At 64.2% G+C, this 26,909-nt stretch overlaps 1 protein-coding gene across 3 annotated transcripts in view; it reads right to left on the reverse strand.

Annotated features, from left to right (window-relative positions):
• The window catches only part of OSBP2 (oxysterol binding protein 2), a 113,293-nt gene that overhangs the window by 74,114 nt on the left and 12,270 nt on the right, over positions 1 to 26,909 (reverse strand). For all 3 annotated transcript variants that reach the window (XM_064168814.1, XM_064168815.1, XM_064168816.1), the window contains one exon: positions 4,569 to 4,777. In XM_064168814.1, the coding sequence (XP_064024884.1) occupies positions 4,569 to 4,777 (209 nt within the window). The remainder of the gene's footprint in view (positions 1 to 4,568; positions 4,778 to 26,909) is intronic.

Consider the following 26,909-nt stretch of genomic DNA (forward strand, 5'->3'; position numbering starts at 1 on the left):
CTGCCAGCTCCTGCAGCCACCAGTGCCAGCCACCACTGCCAGCTCCCGCAGCCACCACTGCCAGCTCCTGCAGCCACCACTGCCAGCCACCACCGCCAGCCACCCCTGCCAGCCACCCCTGCCAGCTCCCGCAGCCACCCCTGCCAGTTCCTGCAGCCACCACTGCCAGCCACCACTGCCAGCTCCCGCAGCCACCACTGCCAGTTCCTGCAGCCACCACTGCCAGCCACCACTGCCAGCTCCCGCAGCCACCACTGCCAGTTCCTGCAGCCACCACTGCCAGCCACCACTGCCAGCCACCACTGCCAGCTCCTGCAGCCACCACTGCCAGCCACCGCTGCCAGCTCCTGCAGCCACCAGTGCCAGCCACCACTGCCAGCTCCCGCAGCCACCACTGCCAGCTCCTGCAGCCACCACTGCCAGCCACCACTGCCAGCCACCACTGCCAGCCACCACTGCCAGCCACCACTGCCAGCTCCCGCAGCCACCACTGCCAGTTCCTGCAGCCACCACTGCCAGCCACCACTGCCAGCTCCCGCAGCCACCACTGCCAGCTCCTGCAGCCACCACTGCCAGCCACCACTGCCAGCCACCACTGCCAGCCACCACTGCCAGCCACCACTGCCAGCTCCCGCAGCCACCACTGCCAGTTCCTGCAGCCACCACTGCCAGCCACCACTGCCAGCTCCCGCAGCCACCACTGCCAGTTCCTGCAGCCACCACTGCCAGCCACCACTGCCAGCTCCCGCAGCCACCACTGCCAGTTCCTGCAGCCACCACTGCCAGCCACCACTGCCAGCCACCACTGCCAGCTCCTGCAGCCACCACTGCCAGCCACCGCTGCCAGCTCCTGCAGCCACCAGTGCCAGCCACCACTGCCAGCTCCCGCAGCCACCACTGCCAGCTCCTGCAGCCACCACTGCCAGCCACCACTGCCAGCCACCACTGCCAGCCACCACTGCCAGCTCCCGCAGCCACCACTGCCAGTTCCTGCAGCCACCACTGCCAGCCACCACTGCCAGCTCCCGCAGCCACCACTGCCAGTTCCTGCAGCCACCACTGCCAGCCACCACTGCCAGCTCCCGCAGCCACCACTGCCAGTTCCTGCAGCCACCACTGCCAGCCACCACTGCCAGCCACCACTGCCAGCTCCTGCAGCCACCATTGCCAGCCACCGCTGCCAGCTCCTGCAGCCACCATTGCCAGCCACCACTGCCAGTTCCTGCAGCCACCACTGCCAGCCACCGCTGCCAGCTCCTGCAGCCACCAGTGCCAGCCACCAGTGCCAGCTCCTGCAGCCACCACTGCCAGCCACCACTGCCAGCCACCACTGCCAGCCACCACTGCCAGCTCCCGCAGCCACCACTGCCAGTTCCTGCAGCCACCACTGCCAGCCACCACTGCCAGCTCCCGCAGCCACCACTGCCAGTTCCTGCAGCCACCACTGCCAGCCACCACTGCCAGCTCCCGCAGCCACCACTGCCAGTTCCTGCAGCCACCACTGCCAGCCACCACTGCCAGCCACCACTGCCAGCTCCTGCAGCCACCATTGCCAGCCACCGCTGCCAGCTCCTGCAGCCACCATTGCCAGCCACCACTGCCAGTTCCTGCAGCCACCACTGCCAGCCACCGCTGCCAGCTCCTGCAGCCACCAGTGCCAGCCACCAGTGCCAGCTCCTGCAGCCACCATTGCCAGCCACTGCTGCCAGCCACCACTGCCAGCTCCTGCAGCCACCACTGCCAGCCACCAATGCCAGCTCCCGCAGCCACCACTGCCAGCCACCACTGCCAGCTCCCGCAGCCACCACCTGGCACAACGGCAGCCTCTGCCAGGCAGAACGAGGCTGCCTGGCACCTCCTGCCGTGCCAGCTGTGCTCTGTCTGGCTGCTCACTGCCCCTAGAGCTGCAGTGTGGAGTGACAGAGAGCTCACAGCTCTGCCAGGGAACTCGTGCCCAGAGCACGGCGCTGGCAGTGCCACACACGGGCACTGGGTGACCTTCTGGGACAGCTCAGCCTACAGCAGCCAGAGCAGGTCAGGCCAGGCTGGGGGCTGCAGCTGCATCCTCAGTGTGCTGCTGACACCAAGCTGGTGCTGGACTCACTTGAGGGCAGGGATGGCATCCAGAAGGGTCCAAACAGACTTGAGAAGTGGCCAGTGCCAGCTGCAGGAGGGACAAGAAGTGACAGGGCCAGGTCCTGCAGCTGGGTAAGACCAAGCCCAGGCACAACTCCAGGCTGGCTGCAGAGGGAGCTGAGAGCAGCCCTGAAGAAAAAGCCCTCGGGGGCTGCCCAGAGAGGCTGTGGAGCCTCCTGCTCCGGAGCCTTCCCAAGCCCCCCTGGCTGTGTTGCTGTGTGCCCTGCCCTGGGTGCCCTGCTCTGGCAGGGGGTTGGACTGGCTGCCCTTTGGAGCTGCCTCCCAACCCCTGCCACAGGGCATTCACCTGCCAAGCCACCCTGAGCTGTGGCTCAGTCAGAGCAGCACAGCTCTGGAGCTCTGCTGACAGTTGGGCTCCCCTGGAGTGCCCCTGGGTGCCTCTGGCAGCCTTCCCCATGCACACAGCCCAGCACAGAGCCTGCAGGAGAGGCTCATCCACCTGCCTGCCAGAGCAGCAGCTCCTGAGAGGACTTCTACTGCTCCTTACAGCCACACCCAGGTGCTTTACCGACCTGCTGAATGCTGCCTGCCCAGAGGAGGGGACTCTGCTCAGTGCCACTGGTGAGGGCACAGAGTCCTGCAGCAGGTTTGCTGAGGGTACCAAACCAGGAGGCTTGGCACAGACACCTGAAGGCTGTGAGGCCATGCAGTGAGAGTGGGACAGGCTGAGAGCTGGGCAGAGAGAGCCTGGTGAGGGTCAGCAGGGACAGGAGCAGAGTCCTGCAGCTGGGCAGGGAGAAGAAGCTGCAACAGTGCAGCTCAGGAGGTGACTGCTGCAGAGCAGCCCTGGGGACAAGGCCCTGGCAGGGCTGGGGCACAACAAGTGCTGCATGGGCACCAATGTGCCCTGCTGGCCAGGAAGCCCAATGGGCTCCTGGGGGGCACTCAGGAGAGGGTGGGCAGCAGATGCAGGCAGCTTCTCCTGCCCCTCTGCTCCGCCCTGCTCAGCACACAGCTGCAATGGTGCCCCCAGGGCTGGGCTGCCCAGGCCAGGAGGGACAGGGATCTGCTGGGGAGAGGCCAGGGCAGGGCTGCAAGGATGCTGCAGGGCCTGAGCCTGCCTGAGGAGCAGAGCTGAGAGCCCTGGGGCTGCTTAGCCTGCAGAGGAGAAGGCTGAGAGGGGACCTGAGCAATGTCTGGCACTAGCTGAGGGCTGGGGGCAGGGAGGCAGGCACAGGGACAGCCTCTGCTCACTTGTGCCCTGGCACAGGACAAGGGCACTGGGTGCAAAGTGCAGCCCAGGAAGCTGCAGCTCAAGGTGAGGGCAGCTCAAGGTGAGGGCAGGCTCTGGGGCAGGCTCTGGGGCAGGCTCCGGGGCAGGCTCTGGGCAGGCTCAGGGGCAGGCTCTGGGGCAGGCTCTGGGGCAGGCTCTGGGGCAGGCTCTGGGCAGGCTCTGGGGCAGGTGAGGGCAGGCTCTGGGGCAGGCTCTGGGGCAGGCTCCGGGGCAGGCTCCTGGGCAGGCTCAGGGGCAGGCTCTGGGGCAGGCTCTGGGGCAGGCTCTGGGGCGGGCACTGCTGGGGCAGGCTCCGGGCAGGCTCTGGGCAGGCTCTGGGGCAGGCTCTGGGGCAGGCTCCGGGGCAGGCTCTGGGGCAGGCACTGCTGGGGCAGGCTCCGGGCAGGCTCTGGGCAGGCTCTGGGGCAGGCACTGCTGGGGCAGGCTCCGGGCAGGCTCTGGGCAGGCTCCGGGGCAGGTGAGGGCAGGCTCCGGGCAGGCTCTGGGGCAGGCTCCGGGCAGGCACTGGGCAGGCTCCGGGGCAGGTGAGGGCAGGCTCCGGGCAGGCTCTGGGGCAGGCTCTGGGGCAGTGCTGCTGGGGCAGGCTCTGGGCAGGCTCTGGGCAGGCTCCGGGGCAGGCACTGCTGGGGCAGGCTCCGGGGCAGGCTCTGGGCAGGCTCTGGGGCAGGCTCCAGGCAGGCTCTGGGGCAGGCTCTGGGCAGGCTCTGGGGCAGGCTCCGGGCAGGCTCTGGGGCAGGCTCTGGGGCAGGCACTGCCGGGGCAGGTGAGGGCAGGCTCCGGGCAGGCTCTGGGGCAGGCTCTGGGGCAGTGCTGCTGGGGCAGGCTCCGGGGCAGGCTCTGGGCAGGCTCCGGGGCAGGCTCCGGGCAGGCTCTGGGGCAGGTGAGGGCAGGCTCCGGGCAGGCTCTGGGGCAGGCTCTGGGGCAGTGCTGCTGGGGCAGGCTCCGGGCAGGCTCTGGGCAGGCTCTGGGGCAGGCACTGCTGGGGCAGGCTCCGGGCAGGCTCTGGGGCAGGTGAGGGCAGGCTCCGGGCAGGCTCTGGGGCAGGCTCTGGGGCAGGCTCTGGGCAGGCTCCGGGCAGGCTCTGGGGCAGGCTCTGGGGCAGGCACTGCCGGGGCAGGCTCCGGGCAGGCTCTGGGGCAGGTGAGGGCAGCGGCGCCGCAGCGCAGCCGGAGCCTACCTGACTGATTGTTCCTCATGCGGATGGCTTTGGCCTTGGCCAGCTCCAGAGCTGTCACCCAGCGCTGCCTCTCCACCTCCGAGCTGGCCTTCAGGTGGTAGGTCCTGCCCCCGTTGGACAGGACGATGTTGCAGGAGTCCTCCGTGTCGATGTGAGCCGTGGACAGGTTGATGGTGCCGCGGCAGGTGTGAGCCATCTCCGCCTGCGTCCTGCGCCGGGGGAAGGCAGGGTCAGTGCCTGGCACCCAGCCTGGCCCAGCCACCCCCAGCAGGCAGCCCAGAGCCACCTCCAACATCATCCATTCGACCCCAACCCAACTACCACAGCCACTCGACTCTGTCCTGCAGCTCCACCTCCAGCCCTGGGACTCCAGCACCTCCCCGGGCAGCCTCTGCCAGCCCCAGAGCACTCCTGCAGCACACAAACTGTTCCTCACCTCCAACCTAACCCTCCCCTGGGGCAGCCTGAGCCCAGGTCCTCTCATCCTGTCACTGGTTCTTGTGAGAAGAGCCCAACCCTGACCTGGCTGCAGAGAGCAAGGAGCTCTTCCTCAGCCTCCTCTTCTCCAGGCTGCTCACCCCCAGCTGCTCCTCAGCTGATGCCCTCCAAACCCCTCCCCAGCCTCATTGCCCTCCTCTGGGCACCCTCCAGACCCTCACTGTCTTTCCTATCCTCTGGGGCCCACAACTGCACACAGTGCTCAGGCTGTGGCCTCACCAGAGCCCAGCCTCAGGGGCACCATCAGTGCCCACACTGCTGCCCACACTGCTTTTCACCCAGGCCAGGCTGCTGCTGCCCTGCTTGGCCACCTGGGCACTGCTGCCTCATCTCCAGCCATCCACCAGCACCCCCACATCCTCTTCCACTGGGCACTTTCCAGCCCCTGTGCCCCCAGCCTGGAGCATCCTTGGGGTTGTTGTGACCCCAGTGCAGGGCCCAGCACTTGGCCTTGCTGAGCCTCATGGCCCTGGCCCATGGATCCAGCCTGGCCAGAGCCCTCTGCAGGCATCCTGTGACCTGCCCTGCTGCAGAGAGCCACAGCAAGGTGCCCAGCAGGTGGCAGGCACCCTGAAGCCACCAAAGCCAGGCAAGCTCCTGAGGCAGAGAAACAAGGACAGGCTGCAGCACCCAGCTAGAGCCTCTTCAACCCCTGCCATGCTCTGATCCTCCTCTGCCCACACCTGGGAGGAGGCTGAGAGGTGCCCTTCAGGGCAGCCCTGCCCAGCTGGCTCTGCCTACTGCCAGGCAGCAGCTCCAGGCTTGCATAACCAGATCCAAGCATACTGCCTGAGGAATCCAAGGGCTGCCCAGCCAGGCAGGCTGCCAACACAGCCCCGGGGAGGGGGCAAGCTGGGCACAGACCACACAGAGGTGGGCACTGCCGAGGAGCTGGCATCCTCCTCCTGCTGCTGCTGCTGCTGAGGGATGAGATTTGCCTGCAGAGACAGAATTGCCACAGCGTGGGACAGGAGGCAGAGCTGCCAGCCCCTGCCCACAGGAAGGGGAGGAAAAACAGCCCACACTGGCACAGGTTGAGGGTGGGGAGAGCTTGGCACAGGTTGCCCAGGGAGGTCGTGGAGCACAGAAGCACCCAATGTGATCTTTGATCACATTGGGTGCTTCTGTGCTCCACGATCTCCCTGGAGGAGATGTTCAAGGCCAGGCTGGATGATCTCTAAGGTCCTTTCCAACCTCTGATGAAGTGAAGCTATTTCCCAGGAGCCAGAGGAGGCCTCCAAGGTGCTCAGAGGGCAGGAGCAGCTCTGCTGTGGGCACAGGCTGGCAGAGTTGGGGCTGTGCAGCCTGCACAGGAGAAGGCTGCAGGCAGAGCTCAGAGCTGCACTGCAGGAGCTGCAGGGGAGCTGCAGGCAGGCTGGGGAGGGACTGCTCAGAAGGGGCTGTGGGCACAGGCCCAGGGCAGTGGGTTGGCAGTGGAGCAGGGCAGAGGTAGGTTGGGCACCAGGAGGGAGTTGTGACCAGGGAGGGTGTGGAGAGCCTGGCCCAGGCTGCCCAGGGCTGTGCTTGAGGCCCCATCCCTGCAGCCATCCAAGCTCAGCCTTGCTGTGTCCCTGTGCAGCCTGCCCTGGCTGCAGCTGTCCCTGCTGCCTGCAGGGGTGGGCAGGATGCCCCTGGAGGGTCCCTGCCAGCCCAGTGCCAGCTGTGACTCTGTGAACATGATCCCTTCTGCCCCAAGCACAGCAGTGAGCTCCTCAAAGCACAAGCAAAGCTCCACACAAGCCTTCAACTACTGAACAAGTGCCAGGTGCACTGCCCTGCTGTGGGCTGGACTAAGGGCCCTGAGGTGTGGGCAGAGGTGCCAGTGCTGGCTCCCAACATGACTCCATTGGCACTGGTGCTGCTCACTGTCCTGGTGTGAGCAGAGCAGAGCTAACCCTGCTCACTGCTGTCCCTGCCCACCTCAGCCTCTGCTCACTGAGGCACTTCTGCAGCTCAGGGCAGCTTGGCACAGCCAGGCAGGGAGAAGCTGATGGGCACAGCTCCTGCCAAGGGCTGGACTGCAGAAAGCCTCTGCCTGACACATGCCCCTGGGCACACCGAGGGCACTGCCATAGCTTGGGGGGCAGGAAGTCAGAGGAGGCACCTGCAGGGAGGAGCAGGCAGGACAGGAGAGCCTCAACTGCCCAACTGATCCCTGCCAAGCTGAGGGACCAGCAGGGCCAGGCCTCCTCCTCACAGGCTGCTGCCCCAGGAGGACTCTGTCCCTCTGCCTTCAGTCTGATCCAGTTGTTCCTGAACACAGTTCCAGTCTGCCAGAGTCCAGGCTGGGACTTCCCCAGGGCCCCAGCTGGCACCAGTGGCTTTGGAGGAGATGCTGCCTGAGGTCCCTGCCACTCTGTGACCCAGCAGGCAGGAGATGCTGCCTGAGGTCCCTGCCAGCCTGACCCTGCAGGCAGGAGATGCTGCCTGAGGTCCCTGCCACTCTGTGACCCAGCAGGCAGGAGATGCTGCCTGAGGTCCCTGCCACTGTGACCCTGCAGGCAGGAGATGCTGCCTGAGGTCCCTGCCAGCCTGACCCTGCAGGCAGGAGATGCTGCCTGAGGTCCCTGCCACTCTGTGACCCAGCAGGCAGGAGATGCTGCCTGAGGTCCCTGCCAGCCTGACCCTGCAGGCAGGAGATGCTGCCTGAGGTCCCTGCCACTGTGACCCTGCAGGCAGGAGATGCTGCCTGAGGTCCCTGCCACTCTGTGACCCTGCAGGCAGGAGATGCTGCCTGAGGTCCCTGCCACTCTGTGACCCTGCAGGCAGGAGATGCTGCCTGAGGTCCCTGCCACTCTGTGACCCTGCAGGCAGGAGATTCTGCCTGAGGTCCCTGCCACTCTGTGACCCTGCAGGCAGGAGATGCTGCCTGAGGTCCCTGCCACTCTGTGACCCTGCAGGCAGGAGATGCTGCCTGAGGTCCCTGCCACTGTGACCCAGCAGGCAGGAGATGCTGCCTGAGGTCCCTGCCACTGTGACCCAGCAGGCAGGAGATGCTGCCTGAGGTCCCTGCCACTCTGTGACCCTGCAGGCAGGAGATGCTGCCTGATGTCCCTGCCACTCTGTGACCCAGCAGGCAGGAGATGCTGCCTGAGGTCCCTGCCAGCCTGGCCCTGCAGGCAGGAGATGCTGCCTGAGGTCCCTGCCACTGTGACCCAGCAGGCAGGAGATGCTGCCTGAGGTCCCTGCCACTCTGTGACCCTGCAGGCAGGAGATGCTGCCTGAGGTCCCTGCCACTCTGTGACACTGCAGGCAGGAGATGCTGCCTGAGGTCCCTGCCACTGTGACCCAGCAGGCAGGAGATGCTGCCTGAGGTCCCTGCCACTGTGACCCTGCAGGCAGGAGATGCTGCCTGAGGTCCCTGCCACTCTGTGACCCTGCAGGCAGGAGATGCTGCCTGAGGTCCCTGCCACTCTGTGACCCTGCAGGCAGGAGATGCTGCCTGAGGTCCCTGCCACTGTGACCCAGCAGGCAGGAGATGCTGCCTGAGGTCCCTGCCACTCTGTGACCCTGCAGGCTGCTCCAGCACCACACCAGAGCCCCCCCCAAGGCTCAGCAGCTGCAAGAGCTCAGTGCATGCAGAGAGCAAAGCCCTCAGCAGGGCTCAGGTTTAGCACCAGAGGCAAGCACTGGAAGAAGCAGATGACAAAAAGCCTTTCCCTCCACCTGCTCCAGGGCTGTGGGTTTGGTGACAGCACAGCAGCAAAGGGCTGTGCTCAGAGGCTGGGAAGAGGCTCTGCTGTGCTCCTGGGACTGGCACCAACTGTGCAGCTCTGCCAGAGGGCAACAGGACACAGCAAGACACAAAGAGCTGCACGGCTCCCACTCTGCTCCTAGCACTGCTCATGCAAAGCAGGCAGAGAAATCAGTCACAGAAGGTAGGAGGTTGGGAGGCAGCTCCAGGGAGCAGCCAGTCCAACCCCTCTGCCAGAGCAAGGGCACCCAGGGCAGGGCACACAGCAACAACCCTCACCCCAAAAGGCTCTGAGGGTGGTCCTGAGAAGATGCCTCCTTGGCAGCAGAGATGCTCCTGGGGAGGAGGATGCCCAAGGAACTTCTGAGACAACAGGAACTGGGTGGAAATGAGTCCAGCCAAAGCCACAGCTTCACAGCAGCACAGCAGGGCAGGGCTGGGAGGGAGCTCAGAGAGCAGCCAGAGCAGGGCACCCAGGGCAGGGCACACACAGCACAGCCAGGGGGGCTTGGCAAGGCTCCAGAGCAGGACACTCCACAGCCTCTCTGGGCAGCCTGCTCCAGGCTCCAGCACCCTCACAACAAACAACTTTCTCCTCAGCCTCACCTCCAACTTCCTGGCTCCCACCTTAGCCCTCTTGGGCTTTGTGCTGGCCCTGGGCACCCCCAGGCAGAGCCTGGCACCTTCATCCTGCCCCCAGCCCTCAGCTAGTGCCAGACATTGCTCAGGTCCCCTCTCAGCCTTCTCCTCTGCAGGCTAAGCAGCCCCAGGGCTCTCAGCCTTCCTCCCTGGCAGAGCTGCTCCAGGCCCTTCAGCATCCTCACAGCCTCTGTTGGTCTCTCCCCAGCAGGTCTCTGTCTGGAACTGGGCAGCCCAGAGCTGGGCACAGCACTGCAGCTGTGGCCTCAGCAGGGCAGAGCAGAGGAGCAGCAGAACCTCCCCAGCCCTGCTGCCCACACTGCTCCTGAGGCAGTGCAGCATCACCCCCAGCTGCACAGTGCCACAGCAGCAGGTGACCATGGCTGGGCTCTGGAGCAGCTCCCAGACAGGGACAAACATTTCCATCCTGCTCTGCCGAGAGCAGACTGAGGCACTTCAGCTCCTGCCTTGCAGGAGGCACTTCTGCTCCCAGACAGAAGACCTTTTCCTGCATCTGCTCAGGGCTCCCCAACAGCCTGCTCCCTCCTGGGGCAAAGCAGTGCTGGCTCAGCAGGTCTGGCCCTGGAAGGGCAGAGGGTGCCCTGCAGAGGGCTGTGGAGGGGCATCAGCCCTGCAAAGCACAGCCAAGGGGCACAGAGCACCACAGAGCCCTGCCTGGCACTGCCTGTCCTGGGAAGGGCACTGAGGAGGCACAAAGCCCTGCAGCAGGACCTGCTGGAAAGCAGCTCCACAGAGGAGGAGCTGAGAGTGCAGAGGAAGGAACAGCCCCAGAGCCAGCAAAATGCCCTCCTGGCCAGGGGGCAAATGCAGTCCTGGGGGGCAGCAGTGTGGCCAGCAGGTTGAGGGAGGTTCTCCTGCCTCTTTCCTCTCCCTGCAGTCCTGGTCCTGTTCTGCAGCTCAAGAGAGACAGAGAATCACTGGAGAGTGCCCAGCAGAGAGCCAGGAGGCTGCTGGGGAGCCTGTGAGCAGCAGAGGCTGAGAGCCCTGGGGCTGAGAGCCTGCACAAGAGCAGCCCCAGAGGGCAGCTGAGCAATGTCCCTGGAGGTGTTCAAGACTGGATGGGGCACTTGGTGCCATGGCTTACTGGGGATAGGTTGGACTGGATGAGCTTGGAGGGCTCTTCCAACCTGCTTGATTCTATGAATGCTCAGCAAGAGCCAAATGAGCTGTGGGGGCAAGAGGCTGGGGCCAGACTCTGCTCAGTGTGCCCAGAGACAGGACAAGGGGCAACAGGCACAAACTGGAACCCAGGAGGCTCCACCTGGGCAGGGGAAGGAGAAAGTTGTTTGTTGTGAGGGTGCTGGAGCCTGGAGCAGGCTGCCCAGAGAGGCTGTGGAGTCTCCTGCTCTGGAGCCTTGCCAAGCCCCCCTGGCTGTGCTGTGTGTGCCCTGCCCTGGGTGCCCTGCTCTGGCAGGGGGGCTGGGCTGGAAGCTCTCTGGAGGTCCCTCCTTAACCCCTCCAGGGCTGGCCCAGGCTGCCCAGGCAGTAGTGGAGTCCCCAGCCCTGGAGGGGTTTCAAAGCTGTGGAGATGTGGTGCTGAGGGCCACGGCTTGGTGGTGCCCTGGGGCAGTGCTGGACTCGATGGCCTGAAAGGTCTCTTCCAGCTGCACTGATTCAGTGACTGCCTCTCTGCAGAGCTGGGCAGTGCCCTTTGGGGTGATCAGGCCAAGAGCAGAGTCCTGCAGCTGGGCAGGGAGAGGAAGCTGCAGCAGTGCAGCTCAGAAGGTGACTGCTGCAGAGCAGCCCTGGGGACAAGGCCCTGGCAGGGCTGGGGCACAGCAAGTGCTGCATGGGCACCAATGTGCCCTGCTGGCCAGGAAGCCCAATGGGCTCCTGGGGGGCACTCAGGAGAGGGTGGGCAGCAGATGCAGGCAGCTTCTCCTGCCCCTCTGCTCTGCCCTGCTCAGCACACAGCTGCAATGGTGCCCCCAGGGCTGGGCTGCCCAGGCCAGGAGGGACAGGGATCTGCTGGGGAGAGGCCAGGGCAGGGCTGCAAGGATGCTGCAGGGCCTGAGCCTGCCTGAGGAGCAGAGCTGAGAGCCCTGGGGCTGCTTAGCCTGCAGAGGAGAAGGCTGAGAGGGGACCTGAGCAATGTCTGCCACTAGCTGAGGGCTGGGGGCAGGGAGGCAGGCACAGGGACAGCCTCTGCTCACTTGTGCCCTGGCACAGGACAAGGGCACTGGGTGCAAAGTGCAGCCCAGGAAGCTGCAGCTCAAGGTGAGGAAGAGCTTCTGGGCTGGAAGGCTCCCAGAGGCCTGGCACAGGCTGCCCAGAGAGGTTGTGGAGTCTCCTTCTCTGGAGCCTTCCCAGCCCTGCCTGGATGTGTTCCTGTGCCACCTGTGCTGGGTTCTCTGCTCCTGCTCTGGCAGGGGGCACTGGGAGCTCTCCAGAGGTCCCTTCCCACCCTCCCATCCTGGGGTCTGTGAGCTGCAGAGGCTGCTGCAGGAAGAGGAAGCACAGAAATGAAGGGCAGGGAACAAAAGCAGCAGCAGCAGGAGTGACACTGCAGCAGGAGGGGACAGAAAAGATGAGCTGCCCAAGGGGATCATTGACCCTCCCTGGCCCACAGGGAGAGCAAAGCACTGCACCACTTGCAGCAGAGCCTGGGGGGGTTAGGATGATGCAGAGGACTCCCTGCAGTCTGTGAGGGCAATGAGGCTGATCCCTGCCTTCAGCCAGCGAGGAGGGAAATGGCTCCCTGGGGACTCTGTTCCATTATCAGGAGTGGGGAGAGCACAAAGCCAGCACAGGAGAGGCCCTTTGTGCCCAGCCACCAGCAGCAAGGCTCACTCCTCCCCTAGGGCACTGCCCTCTGCTTGTGTGGCACCAGCACAAAGCCACTCAGGATGGCAGAGGAGGGGTCCTGCACAGAATTCAGCTTGCCAGGACTGCAGGGGAGCTGCAGGCAGGCTGGGGAGGGACTGCTCAGAAGGGGCTGTGGGCACAGGCCCAGGGCAGTGGGTTGGCAGTGGAGCAGGGCAGAGGTAGGTTGGGCACCAGGAGGGAGTTGTGGCCAGGGAGGGTGTGGAGAGCCTGGCCCAGGCTGCCCAGGGCTGTGCTTGAGGCCCCATCCCTGCAGCCATCCAAGCTCAGCCTTGCTGTGTCCCTGTGCAGCCTGCCCTGGCTGGAGCTGTCCCTGCTGCCTGCAGGGGTGGGCAGGATGCCCCTGGAGGGTCCCTGCCAGCCCAGTGCCAGCTGTGAATCTGGATGTGATTGAGCTCTCTGGCCCCTCAGTGACCCCAGAGGACCCCCTCAGCATTTCCACACAGCACAGGGACAGGAGCCAGGCCTGTGCCAGCCCTGTGCCCCCACAAACAAAGGGCTGTTGTGCCACTGCCACCTCCCAGCATCGCCTGTGCCGGTCACTGCCTCCCTCCCCACTGCAGCATCAGCTCCCAGCCCTGCAGCAGCACTCCCAGCCCCATCCTGTGCTGCTTCAAGGCCCCCTGAGCCCAGCAGTTCATCCCTGCTGAAGCCTGGTGCTCAGTTTCACAGCCACCAGCATCCTGGCCCCAGCACAGCAACACCTGAAGCAGGTCCTGCAGGGCAGCTCCACTGGCACAAGCCCTCCTCGCCCTCTGCCCCAGCAGCTGAGGGTGTGCACAGCCTCTGTGCAGTGTACCTGGGGCTCCAAAGCCTGGCAAAGCTCTGCCTCCACTTGGAAGTCTGGGAAATGCCCAAAAGCACTTCAAAAACGTTTCCTCTCTGGGCTGGAGCAGCTCTGCTGTGGGCACAGGCTGAGGGAGCTGAGGGTGTTGAGGCTGGAGAGGAGAAGGCTGCAGGCAGAGCTCAGAGCTGCCTGCCAGTGCCTGCAGGGGCTGCAAGCAGGCTGCAGAGGGACTGTGCCCACAGGCTGCAGGGACAGCAGCAGGGCAGTGGTTTGGAATGAGAGCAGAGCAGATGCAGATTGGCTGTGAGGAAGAAGCTCTGCAGCAGGAGGCTGCTGGAGCACTGCAGCAGGTTGCAGGGAGGTGGCTGAGGCCCAGCCCTGGAGACATTCAAGATTAGGCTCACCAAGGCTCTGAGCAACCTGCTCTAGTGGAGGATGACCCAGAGGAGGGGTTGGACTGGATGAGCTTTGGAGGTCCCTTCCAACCCAGCCCACTCCGTGGCTCCTTTGAGGCCAAGAGCTCAGAACCCTGCACCCAGCAGGCAGAAGCAGCCCAAACCTCCTGGGGCCAATGCCCTGCCAGGGCTCAAGGCAAAGGGAACTGTATGAGGGCAGAGCTCCAGAGGAGGACTGCCCACGGGAAGTGGGGCTCAGGAGGGATTTTGCCAGCCCAGCAGCTGGCAGGGCTCCTGCTGAGCACACCCCAGGCTGGCTCAGCACAGCTCCCCAGCCCCCGTGACAAACAGCTCCAGCTCTGGGCTTCTGCCTTCCTCTTTCTCCCTGCACCAAACCACAGCCCAAGAGGCAAACAGCAAGAGCTGAGATTGCCACCACCAGCCACGACCTGCTGCTATTTAAAGGCTGATTAATCTGCAGCTGGCAGCACTCAGGACGGGCCCAGATTAGCAAGGAGCAGATGCAAGGGCAGAGCCAGGCTGCCAGCCGTGCCAGCCAGAGCGGGCACCCACTGCCCCTGCTCCCCCAGAGCCACCCAGCAGCTGCCCACGCTGGCAGCTGGGGCAAGCAGGCAGGACTCAACACTGCTGAGCTGCAGCCAGCACTGCACAGGGCAGGACTCAGGGGTGGCTGTGCTGGAAACCTCAGCTGCAAAGTCAGAGGTGCAGTAAGACCATGGAGTGGCTCAGGCTGGGAGGGAGCTCAGAGAGCATCTCCTGCAACCTCCTGCCATGGGCAGGGACAGCTCTCAGCTGGGCTTGGCTGCTCCAGGCCTCACCCAGCCTGGCCTTGGACACCCCCAGGCAGGAGGCAGCCACAGCCTCCCTGGGCAGCCCAGGCCAGAGGCTCAGCAGCCTCACACTGCACAGCTTCTGCCTCAGCTCCACTCTCCCCCTGCTCTGCCTCAGCTCCAAACCATTGCCCTGGGCCTGCCTCACACCCCCTCAGCACAAGTCCCTCTGCAGCCTCCCTGCAGGAGCCCTTCAGCTCTTGGCAGCAGCTCTCAGCTGCCCCTGGAGCCTTCTGCCCTGCAGGCTGCACCCCCCCAGCTCCCTCAGCCTGTGCTCCCAGCAGAGCTGCTCCAGCCCTGCCAGCATCCTTGTGTGCTCCAACAGTTCCATGTCCTTCTAATGATGTTTTTTTTCCTCCTGACCACTGCTGAGGATTCCTGGCAGCAAACCTGCCCTGGGCACCTGGGGGAGTCACAAATGTCTTCTAAAAGCTAACCCTGAAGAACCATCCAGGCTGGATGAGGCCTTGAGCAACCAAACCTAGCTGAGAGGTGTCCCTGTGCATGGCAGGGAGGTTGCAGGAGATGATCTCTGAGGGCCCTGCCAGCCTGAGCCATCCCTTGCAGAGCTGAGCAAGCAGAAGCCTGGCAAAGGACCTCGGTGCTGGGGCTTAATGCATGCAAAATGGTCACAAATACAACAGGCTTTAAAAGGGAAACCAAAAAGGTCCGCAGGAAAGTTCCCCACTCCTTCCACCACTTAGAATCACAGAACCAAGCAGGCTGGCAGAGAGCTCCAGGCTCACCCAGCCCAGCCTAGCACCCAGCCCTGCCCAACCACCCAGACCATGGCACTAAGTGCCCCAGCCAGGCTTGGCTCCAACACCTCCAGCCACACAGACTCCACCACCTCCCTGGGCAGCCCATTCCAGTGCCAATCACTCTCTCTGCCAACAACTTCCTCCTCACATCCAGCCTAGACCTGCCCTGGCACAGCTTGAGGCTGTGTCCCCTTCTTCTGGTGCTGGCTGCCTGGCAGCAGAGCCCAACCCCACCTGGCTACAGCCTCCCTGCAGGCAGCTGCAGGCAGCAATGAGCTCTGCCCTGAGCCTCCTCTGCTGCAGGCTGCACCCCCCCAGCTCCCTCAGCCTCTCCTCACAGGGCTGTGCTCCAGGCCCCTCCCCAGCCTTGCTGCCCTGCTCTGGGCACCTTCCAGCACCTCAGCATCTCTCTGCAATGGAGGAGCTCAGAACTGGACACAGCACTCCAGGGGTGGCCTGAGCAGTGCTGAGCACAGGGGCACAAGAACCTCCCTTGCCCTGCTGCCCACACTGCTCCTGAGCCAGCCCAGGATGCCATTGGCTCTGCTGCCCACCTGGGTACTGCTGCCTCAGCTTCAGCTCCTCTCTGCCAGCACCCCCAGGGCCCTCTCTGCCTGCCTGCTCTCAGCCACTCTGGCCCCAGCCTGTAGCTGCTTGGGGTTGTTGTGGCCAAAGTGTGGAACTCTGCACTTGGCCTTGTTCAGTCTCATCCCACTTTGTGCTGTCTCCTCTCCACCTCTGGGGAGGCTGGGGGTGGCCCCAGCTGATAACAGCAGTGTAGATATGGCAGACAGAAGAGGCTCTGCAAGCCACTGCTCTGGGTGAGAAGCTGCCCTGGCTCTGGGGTGAGCTCTCCCCTCGCTCTGCAGGGCCAGGAGCAGCTCTCCACACTGCTGTGATGCTGCCCAGCCACAGCTCTGCTCCAGCTCTGCTCCCCAAGCAGGGCTTTCACCCCTCCCCTCCCAGCAGAATCAGAACTTCAGAGGCTGGAAGGGACCTCCAGGGAGCAGCCAGTCCAACCCCCTGCCAGAGCAAGGACACCCAGGAACACATCCAGGGGGGCTTGGAAAGGCTCCAGAGCAGGAGACTCCACAGTGTTTCCCTCCACCTGCTCCAGGGCTGTGGGTTTGGTGACAGCACAGCAGCAAAGGGCTGTGCTCAGAGGCTGGGAAGAGGCTCTGCTGTGCTCCTGGGACTGGCACCAACTGTGCAGCTCTGCCAGAGGGCAACAGGACACAGCAAGACACAAAGAGCTGCACAGCTCCCACTCTGCTCCTAGCACTGCTCATGTGAAGCAGGCAGAGAATCACAGTCACAGCAGGGCAGGGCTGGGAGGGAGCTCAGAGAGCAGCCAGCCCCAGCCCTGCCAGAGCAGGGCACCCAGGGCAGGGCACACACAGCACAGCCAGGGGGGCTTGGCAAGGCTCCAGAGCAGGAGACACTGAGCAAAGCCTCTGAGCACAGCACTGACACCTCTGCTGCACTGCCTCTGTGCTGCTGCTGCTGCTGCAACCCCCCTGGGGACGCTGAGCAAAGCCTCTGAGCACAGCACTGGCACCTCGGCACTCTCCAGTCTGCACTGCAATTCCTCCCACAGAGAGTCAGGGGAGTGGCAGCCTGGAGAAGACCTCTCAGAGCATCCAGTGCAGCCCTGAACCCAGCAGTGCCAGGGCACCACCCAACCCTCGCCCTCAGCACCACCTCTACACAGCTCTGAGACCCCTCCAGGGATGGGGACTCCAACACTGCCCTGGGCAGCCTGGCACAGGCCTGCACAACCCTCAAGGGGAAGAAATTGTTCCCCATGGCCAACCTAAACCTCCCTTGGGGCAACCTGAGGCTGTTTTCTCTTGTCCTGTTACTTGCTCCCTATGAGCAGAGCCCAAGCCCAGCTGGCTGCAGCCTCCTCTCAGGCAGCTGCAGAGAGCACTGAGCTCTGCCTCAGGCTCCTCTCCTGCAGGCTGCACCCCCCCAGCTCCCTCAGCTGCTCCTCCCCAGCCCTGCTCTCCAGAGCCTGCCCCAGCTTTGCTGCCCTGCTCAGGACCTTTCTTTGCTCCAGCAGAGCCTGATGCTCTCCTCTGACCACCTTGTCTAGTTGTAGGTCCTCAAGACACAGGCTCAGTTCAGGGCTCTGCCAACTACAAAGAGCCCTGAGGAGCTGCCCAGCTGCTGCCCACAGCTCCCAGGGATGCTGGCAGAACCAGGCACATGCTTGGTGCTCCAAAGAACCCTCTTAGGAATCCTGCTCATCTCCCCAAAACCACCACAGCCACAGGATTCCAGGACCTTGGAGGAACCTCCAGAGAACACCCAGCCCAACCCCCTGCCAGAGCAGGGGCACCCTGGGCAGGGCACACAGCAACACAGCCTGGGGGAGAGGGGGCTTGGAAAGGCTCCAGAGAGGAGGTTGGAGGTTGGAGCAGACAATCTCTGAGGTCTCTTCCAACCTGAGCCATTGCAGGATGCTATGAACTGCCTCAGCACAGTCCCAGTGCTGCCCTCCAGCCCCAGCAGCTCTCCTGGGTACAGGCACAGCCTGGGCAGGAGTCTCACAGGCAGCACCATGAGAGGCAAAGCAGCAGCTCAGAAGGCAGCAGCTGCCACCCCCCCCCTACCCCCACCCCATCAGCCACAGCAGCACTGACCCAAGCCACAGCTTCCCATGCCAGCAGAGGCCTCCCACAGAAGCTGCTGCCCACTGCCCACGAAGGCAGAGCAGCAGCCCCTGGCCAAGCCCCCACTGCCTGCAGCCCAGCACCCCCGGGCAGCTCACCCAGCTCAGGGTGCTGGGCAGCAGATGGAGCTCTGCCTGCAGGTCCCAAAGACCCACAGCAGCTCCCACCCACGAGTCTCAGAGCCCCACCACAGCTGCTTGGTGCTCCCCAGCTTTGGGAGCTGACAGCATGAAAGGCTCCCATGCCCAGGGGCTGCTGCCCAGCAGCTCTCAGCACAGCTCACACTCAGAGCTCAGCAGCACGAAATGCCCTTGGAGATGCACCAAGCACTTCCCTCCTCTCCACCCCTGCCTCCCCTGCCTCTGACAGGCTCCCAGGCAGGCTGATGGAGATTTCTCGCTGCTAATTAGGCCAATTTCAACCGGACCAAGGAAGCAAAGGGCTGAGGAGCCCAGGGGGCAGCAGCTGCTGCCTTGGCTTACTGCAGCAAGCCCAGAAGTGGACACCAGGAAGGCAGAAGATCTTCCCTGCGCTGCCCCAGCTCCAGGGGATGGCTGACACCAGCCCAGGGAGGTGTGGCATGGGGAAGGCTTCCACCAGACACTGCCAGGCACAGCTCATCAGCACCAGGAGGAAACCAGCTCAGCTGCTTCACAGCTTTACAGCTTCTCCAGGCAGCACAACAGCTGAATCCAGCTGCACAGCCCCAGAGCACAGCCCCAGCATGGCTCTGGAGGGAAAGGAACTTCAGCATCCAACCCAACCCTGCCCAGCACTGCCAGGGCACCACCAAACCATGGCCTTCACCTCCACAGCTCTGAAACCCCCCCAGGCATGCAGACTCCATCACCACCCCTGGGCAGCCTGGCACAGGCCTGGAGAACCCTCAAGGGGAAGAAACTGTTCCTCATCTCCAACCTAACCCTCCCCTGGGGCAGCCTGAGCCCAGGTCCTCTCATCCTGTCACTGGTTCTTGTGAGAAGAGCCCAACCCTGACCTGGCTGCAGCCTCCCCTCAGGCAGCTGCAGAGAGCAAGGAGCTCTTCCTCAGCCTCCTCTTCTCCAGGCTGCACCCCCCCAGCTCCCTCAGCTGCTCCTCAGCTGATGCCCTCCAAACCCCTCCCCAGCCTCATTGCCCTTCTCTGGGCACCCTCCAGACCCTCACTGCCTTTCCTATCCTCTGGGGCCCACAACTGCACACAGTGCTCAGGCTGTGGCCTCACCAGAGCCCAGCCTCAGGGGCACCATCAGTGCCCACACTGCTGCCCACACTGCTTTTCACCCAGGCCAGGCTGCTGGTGCCCTGCTTGGCCACCTGGGCACTGCTGCCTCATCTCCAGCCATCCACCAGCACCCCCACATCCTCTTCCACTGGGCACTTTCCAGCCCCTGTGCCCCCAGCCTGGAGCATCCTTGGGGTTGTTGTGACCCCAGTGCAGGGCCCAGCACTTGGCCTTGCTGAGCCTCATGGCCCTGGCCCTGGCCCATGGATCCAGCCTGGCCAGAGCCCTCTGCAGGCATCCTGTGACCTGCCCCAGCAGAATCACTGCCCTTGAGGTGTATTCAAGAGCTGAAATGTGCCCTTCACACCAAGGAGGATGACTGCCCTCTGGCTGCAGCCCCAGCAGTGCACTGGAGGCAGGCAGTGATGGTCAGCAGCTGTAACCTGCCCCTCCACACACCCTGCCCTGCCCCATGCTGCTGCCCTTAGCTGCCTCCTGGGTGAAGCCAGCAAGCCCTGCACTGGCAGCTACAGCACTGATGCAGTGCCCAGGTGAGAGCTGCACTGAGAGCAGGGGTCATGGAATGGCTCAGGCTGGGAGGGAGCTCAGAGAGCATCTCCTGCAACCCCTACCAGGGGCAAGGACAGCTCTCAGCTGGGCTTGGCTGCTCCAGGCCTCACCCAGCCTGGCCTTGAGCCCCCCCAGGCAGGAGGCAGTCACAGCCTCCCTGGGCAGCCCATGCCAGAGGCTCAGCAGCCTCACACTGCACAGCTTCTGCCTCAGCTCCACTCTCCCCCTGCTCTGCCTCAGCTCCAAACCATTGCCCTGGGCCTGCCTCACACCCCCTCAGCACAAGTCCCTCTGCAGCCTCCCTGCAGGAGCCCTTCAGCTCTTGGCAGCAGCTCTCAGCTGCCCCTGGAGCCTTCTGCCCTGCAGGCTGCACCCCCCCAGCTCCCTCAGCCTGTGCTCCCAGCAGAGCTGCTCCAGCCCTGCCAGCATCTCTGTGGCCTCCTCTGCCCTCACTCCACAGCTCTGTGGCCTCCTCCTGCCGGGCACAGCAGCACTGGAGGCAGCACTGGAGGTGAAAAGTTCCTCTGCAGTCTCCTCAGCACAAGTCCCTCTGCAGCCTTCCTGCAGGATCCCTTCAGCTATTGGCAGGCAGCTCTAAGGTCCCCCTGGAGCCTTCTCTTCTTCCTCAGCTCCAGTCCAGCCCTGCTGTGCTTCACCCACAGACCATTGCCCCTTGTCCTATTTAAGGCACCACACACAGCTCTGCAGCCACACACCAGCCCCAAGTGCCCCTCTCAGCTGGCAGCTGCCAGAGCAGCCTTAGGGCTTGCATTTTGTGCTCCCCTCCTTCCTGTGCCCCATAGGAACTCAGTGGCCAGCAGAAAGAGGCAGCAGAAGCACACAGGCTGCAAGCTGCACATCAATAATTCAGAGGCAGGCAGCTGCTGTGTGTCCTCTGAAGGCTCCTCCAGTTTCACCTTGCTGAGTCAAGAGGCTGCTCTGATGCAAGGCTTGAGGTGCTGCTGCTTATCCTGCCAGGGATGCTCTGCTGCTGTGCTGTGAGCTGACCAAACACCACCTCCTCCATCAGACCTTCCTCATTCAGAGATCCAAAGATTGGCTTGGGTCAGAGAGGACCTCAAAGCTCAGCCAGTGCCAAGCCCCCTGCCATGGGAGGGGCTCAAGGACTCATCCAGCCCGGTCCTGAGCACCTCCAGGGAGGTTGTGGAGCACAGAAGCACCCAATGTGATCTTTGATCACATTGGGTGCTTCTGTGCTCCACAACCTCCCTGGGAAACCTGTGCCAGGCTCTCACCACCCTCAACCTGTGCCAGGCTCTCACCACCCTCAACCTGTGCCAGGCTCTCACCACCCTCAACCTGTGCCAGGCTCTCACTCCCACCTCTCCAGGAGCCCACTTCAGCTACTGCAAGGCTGCTCTCAGGTTTCCCTGCAGACCTTCTCCTCTCCAGGCTGCACAGCCTCAGTTCTGCCAGCCTGGCCCCACAGCAGAGCTTCTGCAGCCCTCTGAGCATCTGGGTGGTGATGTGGGACCCAAAAGCTCTGCTGCTGCCAGCTTTGAGCCTCACATCAACAAAACCTTTCCCCTAAGCTGTTTGGAAGGCAGTGCTGGTGGCAGTGTGAGGCTTACTGCAACACCCCCCCCCCCCCCAGGGGCTGGTGAGGTTGGGTTGGTTGTAAATAACATCAAGAGCAAAGGAGAAGCAGCAGGGCCTGGAAATAAACCACTGCTCTTGGTTAAAAATAGACCTGGTGTGTGTAATTGGAGCTCACTCACCACATCCCAGCAGGGTGGGCTTGGAAGGGGCCTCTGGAGCTCAGCCAGTCCAAGCTCCCTGCTCCAGCAGGGCACCCCCAGCAGCTTGCCCAGCAGCACAGTGCCCAGGGGGGGTTGGAAGCTCTCCACACAAGGACACTCCACAGCCTCTCTGGGCAGCCTGCTCCAGGCCTCCAGCACCCTCACAACAAACAACTTTCTCCTCCTCTTCACACTGAAGCTCCTGGGTGCCAGTTTGTGCTCACTGCCCCTTGGCAGAGCAGGAAAATGCTGTCCTGAGCAGCTGCTGCCTGCCTGTGGCTGCTGTGTGCAGCTCATCTCCCAGCCTGGGGCTCGCTGATAGCTGTGGAGCCTCCTGACCCCTGACCCTGCAGCTGAGTGGCCTTGGGAAGGCTCCCACCAGCCCAGCAGGCTGAGGCTTGGAAGGCTCCTCTGGGCATCAGCCAGCCCCTGCCAAAGCAGGGCACCCACAGCAGCTTGCCCAGCAGCACAGTGCCAAGCTGCTGTTGCCTCCTGCAGGGGGTCAAGGCCAGGCTGGATGAGGCCTTGAGCAGCCTGGGCTGCTGGCAGCTGTCTCTGCCTATGCCAGGGGGGTTGCAGCTGGGTCACCTTTGAGGTCCCTTCCAACCCAAAGCATGCAGAAAATCTCTGCACCTCCTGGGTGCCAGTCTGTGCCCTCTGCCCCTTGTCCTGGCCCTGGGCACCACTGAGCAGAGCCTGGCCCCAGCCTCCTGCCCCCCACAGCTCCTTTAGCTCCTGCTGAGCACTGCTCACTCCCCTCTGGCCCTGCTCTCCTGCAGGCTCTCAGCCTTTGCTGCTGCCAGAGCTGCTCCAGGCCCCTCAGCAGCTCTGCAGCCTGCCCTGGGCTCTGCCCAGCAGCTCCCTCTCTCTCCTGCACTGGGCAGCCCACAACTGGCCCAACTCTCCACCTGTGCCCCCCTAGAGCACAGTTGGAGGGAGAGGAGAAGAGCAAACTGCTCCTCCAGCTGTCAGATGTGACCCCAGGGGTGGGCAGCAGTGACCCTGGGTGGGCAGCAAAGCAGCTTTGGGCAGAGCCCTGAGCCCTTGCTGGGGCCTGGCTTAGGTCACTCAGGGGCTGCTCCCCCTGGGGTTGGCTCCTGCTGGGCTGGAGGTGCAGCCCTGCTGCCAGGGGCTGCTCCAGGCCCCTCAGCAGCTCTGCAGCCTGCCCTGGGCTCGGCAGCAGTTCCCTGCCCCTCCTGCACTGGAGCCCAGCAGCAGACACAGCACTGAGCTGGCCTGATGCAGGATCCCTCCCTGGGGCACAGGACTTGCTGCTCTGAGGTCTCTTTCTCCACAGGGAGATGCAAACCAGCAGGAATCTCTCAAGGCTGACTTGCTGAACCTGAGACAAGCCCCAGAGCCCTCCACACCTGTGCCAGTGCCCTGCTCCAGGGCAATGCCTGCCACGGTCAGAGGCCAGCTCACTGCTGGCACCAAAGCTGCTTAACTCCCAGGCCCTTCCTTCCCAAACCCTCAGGAACTGGCAGTCAGCATGGGAACAGCTCAGCCTGCACTGGCCCAGGCTGCCCAGGGCAGTGGGGGAGCCCCCAGCCCTGCAGGGGTTTCAAGGCTGTGGAGATGTGGTGCTGAGGGCCACAGCTTGGCAGTGTCCTGGCACTGCTGGGCTAAGGGCTGGGGCTGGATGGACACTTCAAGGTCTCTTCCAAACCAAGCTCTGAGCTTCTATCACCACCTTCACACTGCCTGAAACCCAGGAGGCTCCCACCCCTGCTACAACCACCCAGCCCCACCCTGGGGCACGCAGGGCACAGCACAGCAGCCACAGGATGCTTCGGGCTCCTCCAGTCCAGCCTTGAGCCCAGCACTGCAGGGTCCCCCTGAGCCCTGGCCCTCAGCACCAGCTCCACAGGCTGCCTGAACCCCTGCAGGGCTGGGGACTGCCCTGGGCAGCCTGGGCCAGGCTTGGAAATGCCACATTACAGTGGCACAAACACATCACAGCCTCCCTGCTGCACCCACAGGGATCCTTCCTGACTTGCCAGACCTCTGCAAGTCCACTTCCACACCTGAACCTGAGCTCCCAAGCAGTCTGCACCCACAGGCTTCCCATTCCAGGCTGAAACCTCCACCCTCAGTGGTCAACTCCTCTCCAGGCTGCATCTCCCTCCTTTAGCTTCACACCATCACCCCTTGTCCTGGCACGACAGCAGCCCCACTGCCTCCTGCTGGCACAAGCCTCTGGGCTCCCACAGCCTGCCAGCACGGGGCTGGGCACAGCAAGGCTCTGCCCTTCTCCTCTGCTCCAGGCTGAGCACTGCCACAGCCTGCACCACTGCACCCTCCTCCTGGGGAGCAGCAGAGCAGCCTCCCCAGTGCCAAGACCAGGAGCTGGTGCCAGTGCCGAGACCAGGGGATGGTGCCAGTGCCAAGCAGAGGGGACAGTGCCAGTGCCGAGTCCTGCAGATGGCCTCGGTGCCGAGATCAGGGGATGGTGCCAGTGCCAAGCACATGGTACAGTGCCAGTGCCAAGTCCTGCAGATGGCCTCAGTGTCGAGATCAGGGGATGATGCCAATGCTGAGCAGAGGCGACAGTGCCAGGGCTCAGACCAGGGGATGGTCCCAGTGCCAAGCAGAGGGGATGGTGCCAGTACTGAGCAGAGGGGACAGTGCCAGTGCCGAGCAGAGGGGATGGTGCCAATGCTGAGCAGAGAGGGCAGTGCCAGTGACAAGACCAGGGGATGGTGTCAGTGCCAAGACCAGGGGATGGAGCCAATGCTAAGCAGAGGGGACAGTGCCAGTGCTCTGACCAGGGGATGGTCCCGGTGCCAAGCAGAAGGGATGGTGCCAATGTTGAGCAGAGAGGGCAGTGCCAGTGCTCAGACCAGGGGATGGTGCCAGTGCTGGGCACAGGGACACTGCTGGTGCCAGTGCTGAACCCTGCAGATGGCCTCATGTCAAGACCAGAGGACGGTGGCAGTGCCGAGCAGAGGGGACAGTGCCAGCACTGAGACCAGGGTACGGTGCCAGATTGCCTCAGTGCTAGGCAGAGGGCACGGTGCCAGTGCTGGTGCCCTTCTTGTGCCCCGCGCAGAGGCTCACCTGCGAGGCTGCCTTGCCCCAGCTCCCAGGGCAGGGCTTGCGCTGCCAGGGGCGAGCAGCAGGAGGTTGTCCTCGCCCTGCTCCCGCAGCGCTCCCGCAGAGCTCCAGCGCTGCCTCCTGCCCAGGCAGCCCCTGCGGAGCCTGGCAGAGCCTGGCAGAGCCTGGCAGAGCCTGCCTGCGAGGGCACTCCCCCGCACAGCGGCACCAGCGGCGAGCCCCGGGGCTAAGGTGCTGTGGTCTCCTCCTGTCTCACCGAGCAGACCGAATGAGCCAGCACTGAGCTGCTGCCACCTCCTGCGCCTCCAGAGCGGCTCCTGGCTGCAGAGCTCTGCCCTGGGCTGGCACAGACCAGCGCAGGGACGCGCAGGGAGCCTGCGGCAGCCTCTCGCCAGCGCAGACCGCGGGGCGCAGCCTGGCACAGGAGCAGAGACCGCGGCCGGGATCAGACCAAGTCACCTCCCTGCTCCGCCTGCCGCGCACCGCCAACCGGCAGCGCCTCTGCTGCACGGCGGCGGCAGCGGGCACGGCCACGCAGGCAGCCTGGCACAGCCTGGCACTGCCAAGCTGCAAGCTCCCAGGCTTTGGGCACAGCCACGCAGGCAGCCTGGCACAGCCTGGCACTGCCAAGATGCAAGCACCCAGGCGTTGGGCACAGCCACGCAGGCAGCCTGGCACAGCCTGGCACTGCCAAGCTGCAAGCTCCCAGGCTTTGGGCACAGCCACGCAGGCAGCCTGGCACAGCCTGGCACTGCCAAGATGCAAGCACCCAGGCGTTGGGCACAGCCACGCAGGCAGCCTGGCACAGCCTGGCACTGCCAAGCTGCAAGCTCCCAGGCGTTGGGCACAGCCACGCAGGCAGCCTGGCACAGCCTGGCACTGCCAAGCTGCAAGCTCCCAGGCGTTGGGCACAGCCACGCAGGCAGCCTGGCACAGCCTGGCACTGCCAAGCTGCAAGCTCCCAGGCTTTGGGCACGGCCACGCAGGCAGCCTGGCACAGCCTGGCACTGCCAAGCTGCAAGCTCCCAGGCTTTGGGCACGGCCACGCAGGCAGCCTGCCTTAGCCTGGCACTGCCAAGCTGCAAGCTCCCAGGCGTTGGGCACAGCCACGCAGGCAGCCTGGCACAGCCTGGCACAGCCAAGCTGCAAGCTCCCAGGCTTTGGGCACAGCCATGCAGGCAGCCTGGCACAGCCTGGCACAGCCAAGCTGCAAGCTCCCAGGCGCTGGGCACAGCCATGCAGGCAGCCTGGCACAGCCTGGCACTGCCAAGCTGCAAGTCTCCAGGCTTTGGGCACGGCCACGCAGGCAGCCTGGCTTAGCCTGGCACTGCCAAGCTGCAAGCTCCCAGGCTTTGGGCACGGCCACGCAGGCAGCCTGGCACAGCCTGGCACAGCCAAGCTGCAAGTCTCCAGGCTTTGGGCACGGCCATGCAGGCAGCCTGGCACAGCCTGGCACTGCCAAGCTGCAAGCTCCCAGGCGTTGGGCACAGCCACGCAGGCAGCCTGGCACAGCCTGGCACTGCCAAGCTGCAAGCTCCCAGGCTTTGGGCACAGCCACGCAGGCAGCCTGGCACAGCCTGGCACTGCCAAGCTGCAAGCTCCCAGGCGTTGGGCACAGCCACGCAGGCAGCCTGGCACAGCCTGGCACTGCCAAGATGCAAGCTCCCAGGCGTTGGGCACAGCCACGCAGGCAGCCTGGCACAGCCTGGCACAGCCAAGCTGCAAGCTCCCAGGCTTTGGGCACAGCCATGCAGGCAGCCTGGCACAGCCTGGCACAGCCAAGCTGCAAGCTCCCAGGCGCTGGGCACAGCCATGCAGGCAGCCTGGCACAGCCTGGCACTGCCAAGCTGCAAGTCTCCAGGCTTTGGGCACGGCCACGCAGGCAGCCTGGCTTAGCCTGGCACTGCCAAGCTGCAAGCTCCCAGGCTTTGGGCACGGCCACGCAGGCAGCCTGGCACAGCCTGGCACAGCCAAGCTGCAAGTCTCCAGGCTTTGGGCACGGCCATGCAGGCAGCCTGGCACAGCCTGGCACTGCCAAGCTGCAAGCTCCCAGGCGTTGGGCACAGCCACGCAGGCAGCCTGGCACAGCCTGGCACTGCCAAGATGCAAGCTCCCAGGCGTTGGGCACAGCCACGCAGGCAGCCTGGCACAGCCTGGCACAGCCAAGCTGCAAGCTCCCAGGCTTTGGGCACAGCCATGCAGGCAGCCTGGCACAGCCTGGCACTGCCAAGCTGCAAGCTCCCAGGCTTTGGGCACAGCCACGCAGGCAGCCTGGCACAGCCTGGCACTGCCAAGCTGCAAGCTCCCAGGCTTTGGGCACAGCCACGCAGGCAGCCTGGCACAGCCTGGCACTGCCAAGCTGCAAGCTCCCAGGCTTTGGGCACAGCCATGCAGGCAGCCTGGCACAGCCTGGCACAGCCAAGCTGCAAGCTCCCAGGCGTTGGGCACAGCCACGCAGGCAGCCTGGCACAGCCTGGCACTGCCAAGATGCAAGCTCCCAGGCTTTGGGCACGGCCACGCAGGCAGCCTGGCACAGCCTGGCACTGCCAAGCTGCAAGCTCCCAGGCTTCTAAACACAAAGAATGAAG

The sequence above is a fragment of the Pogoniulus pusillus genome, chromosome 30 (genome assembly GCF_015220805.1).
Source record: "Pogoniulus pusillus isolate bPogPus1 chromosome 30, bPogPus1.pri, whole genome shotgun sequence".
Lineage (NCBI taxonomy): Eukaryota > Metazoa > Chordata > Aves > Piciformes > Lybiidae > Pogoniulus > Pogoniulus pusillus.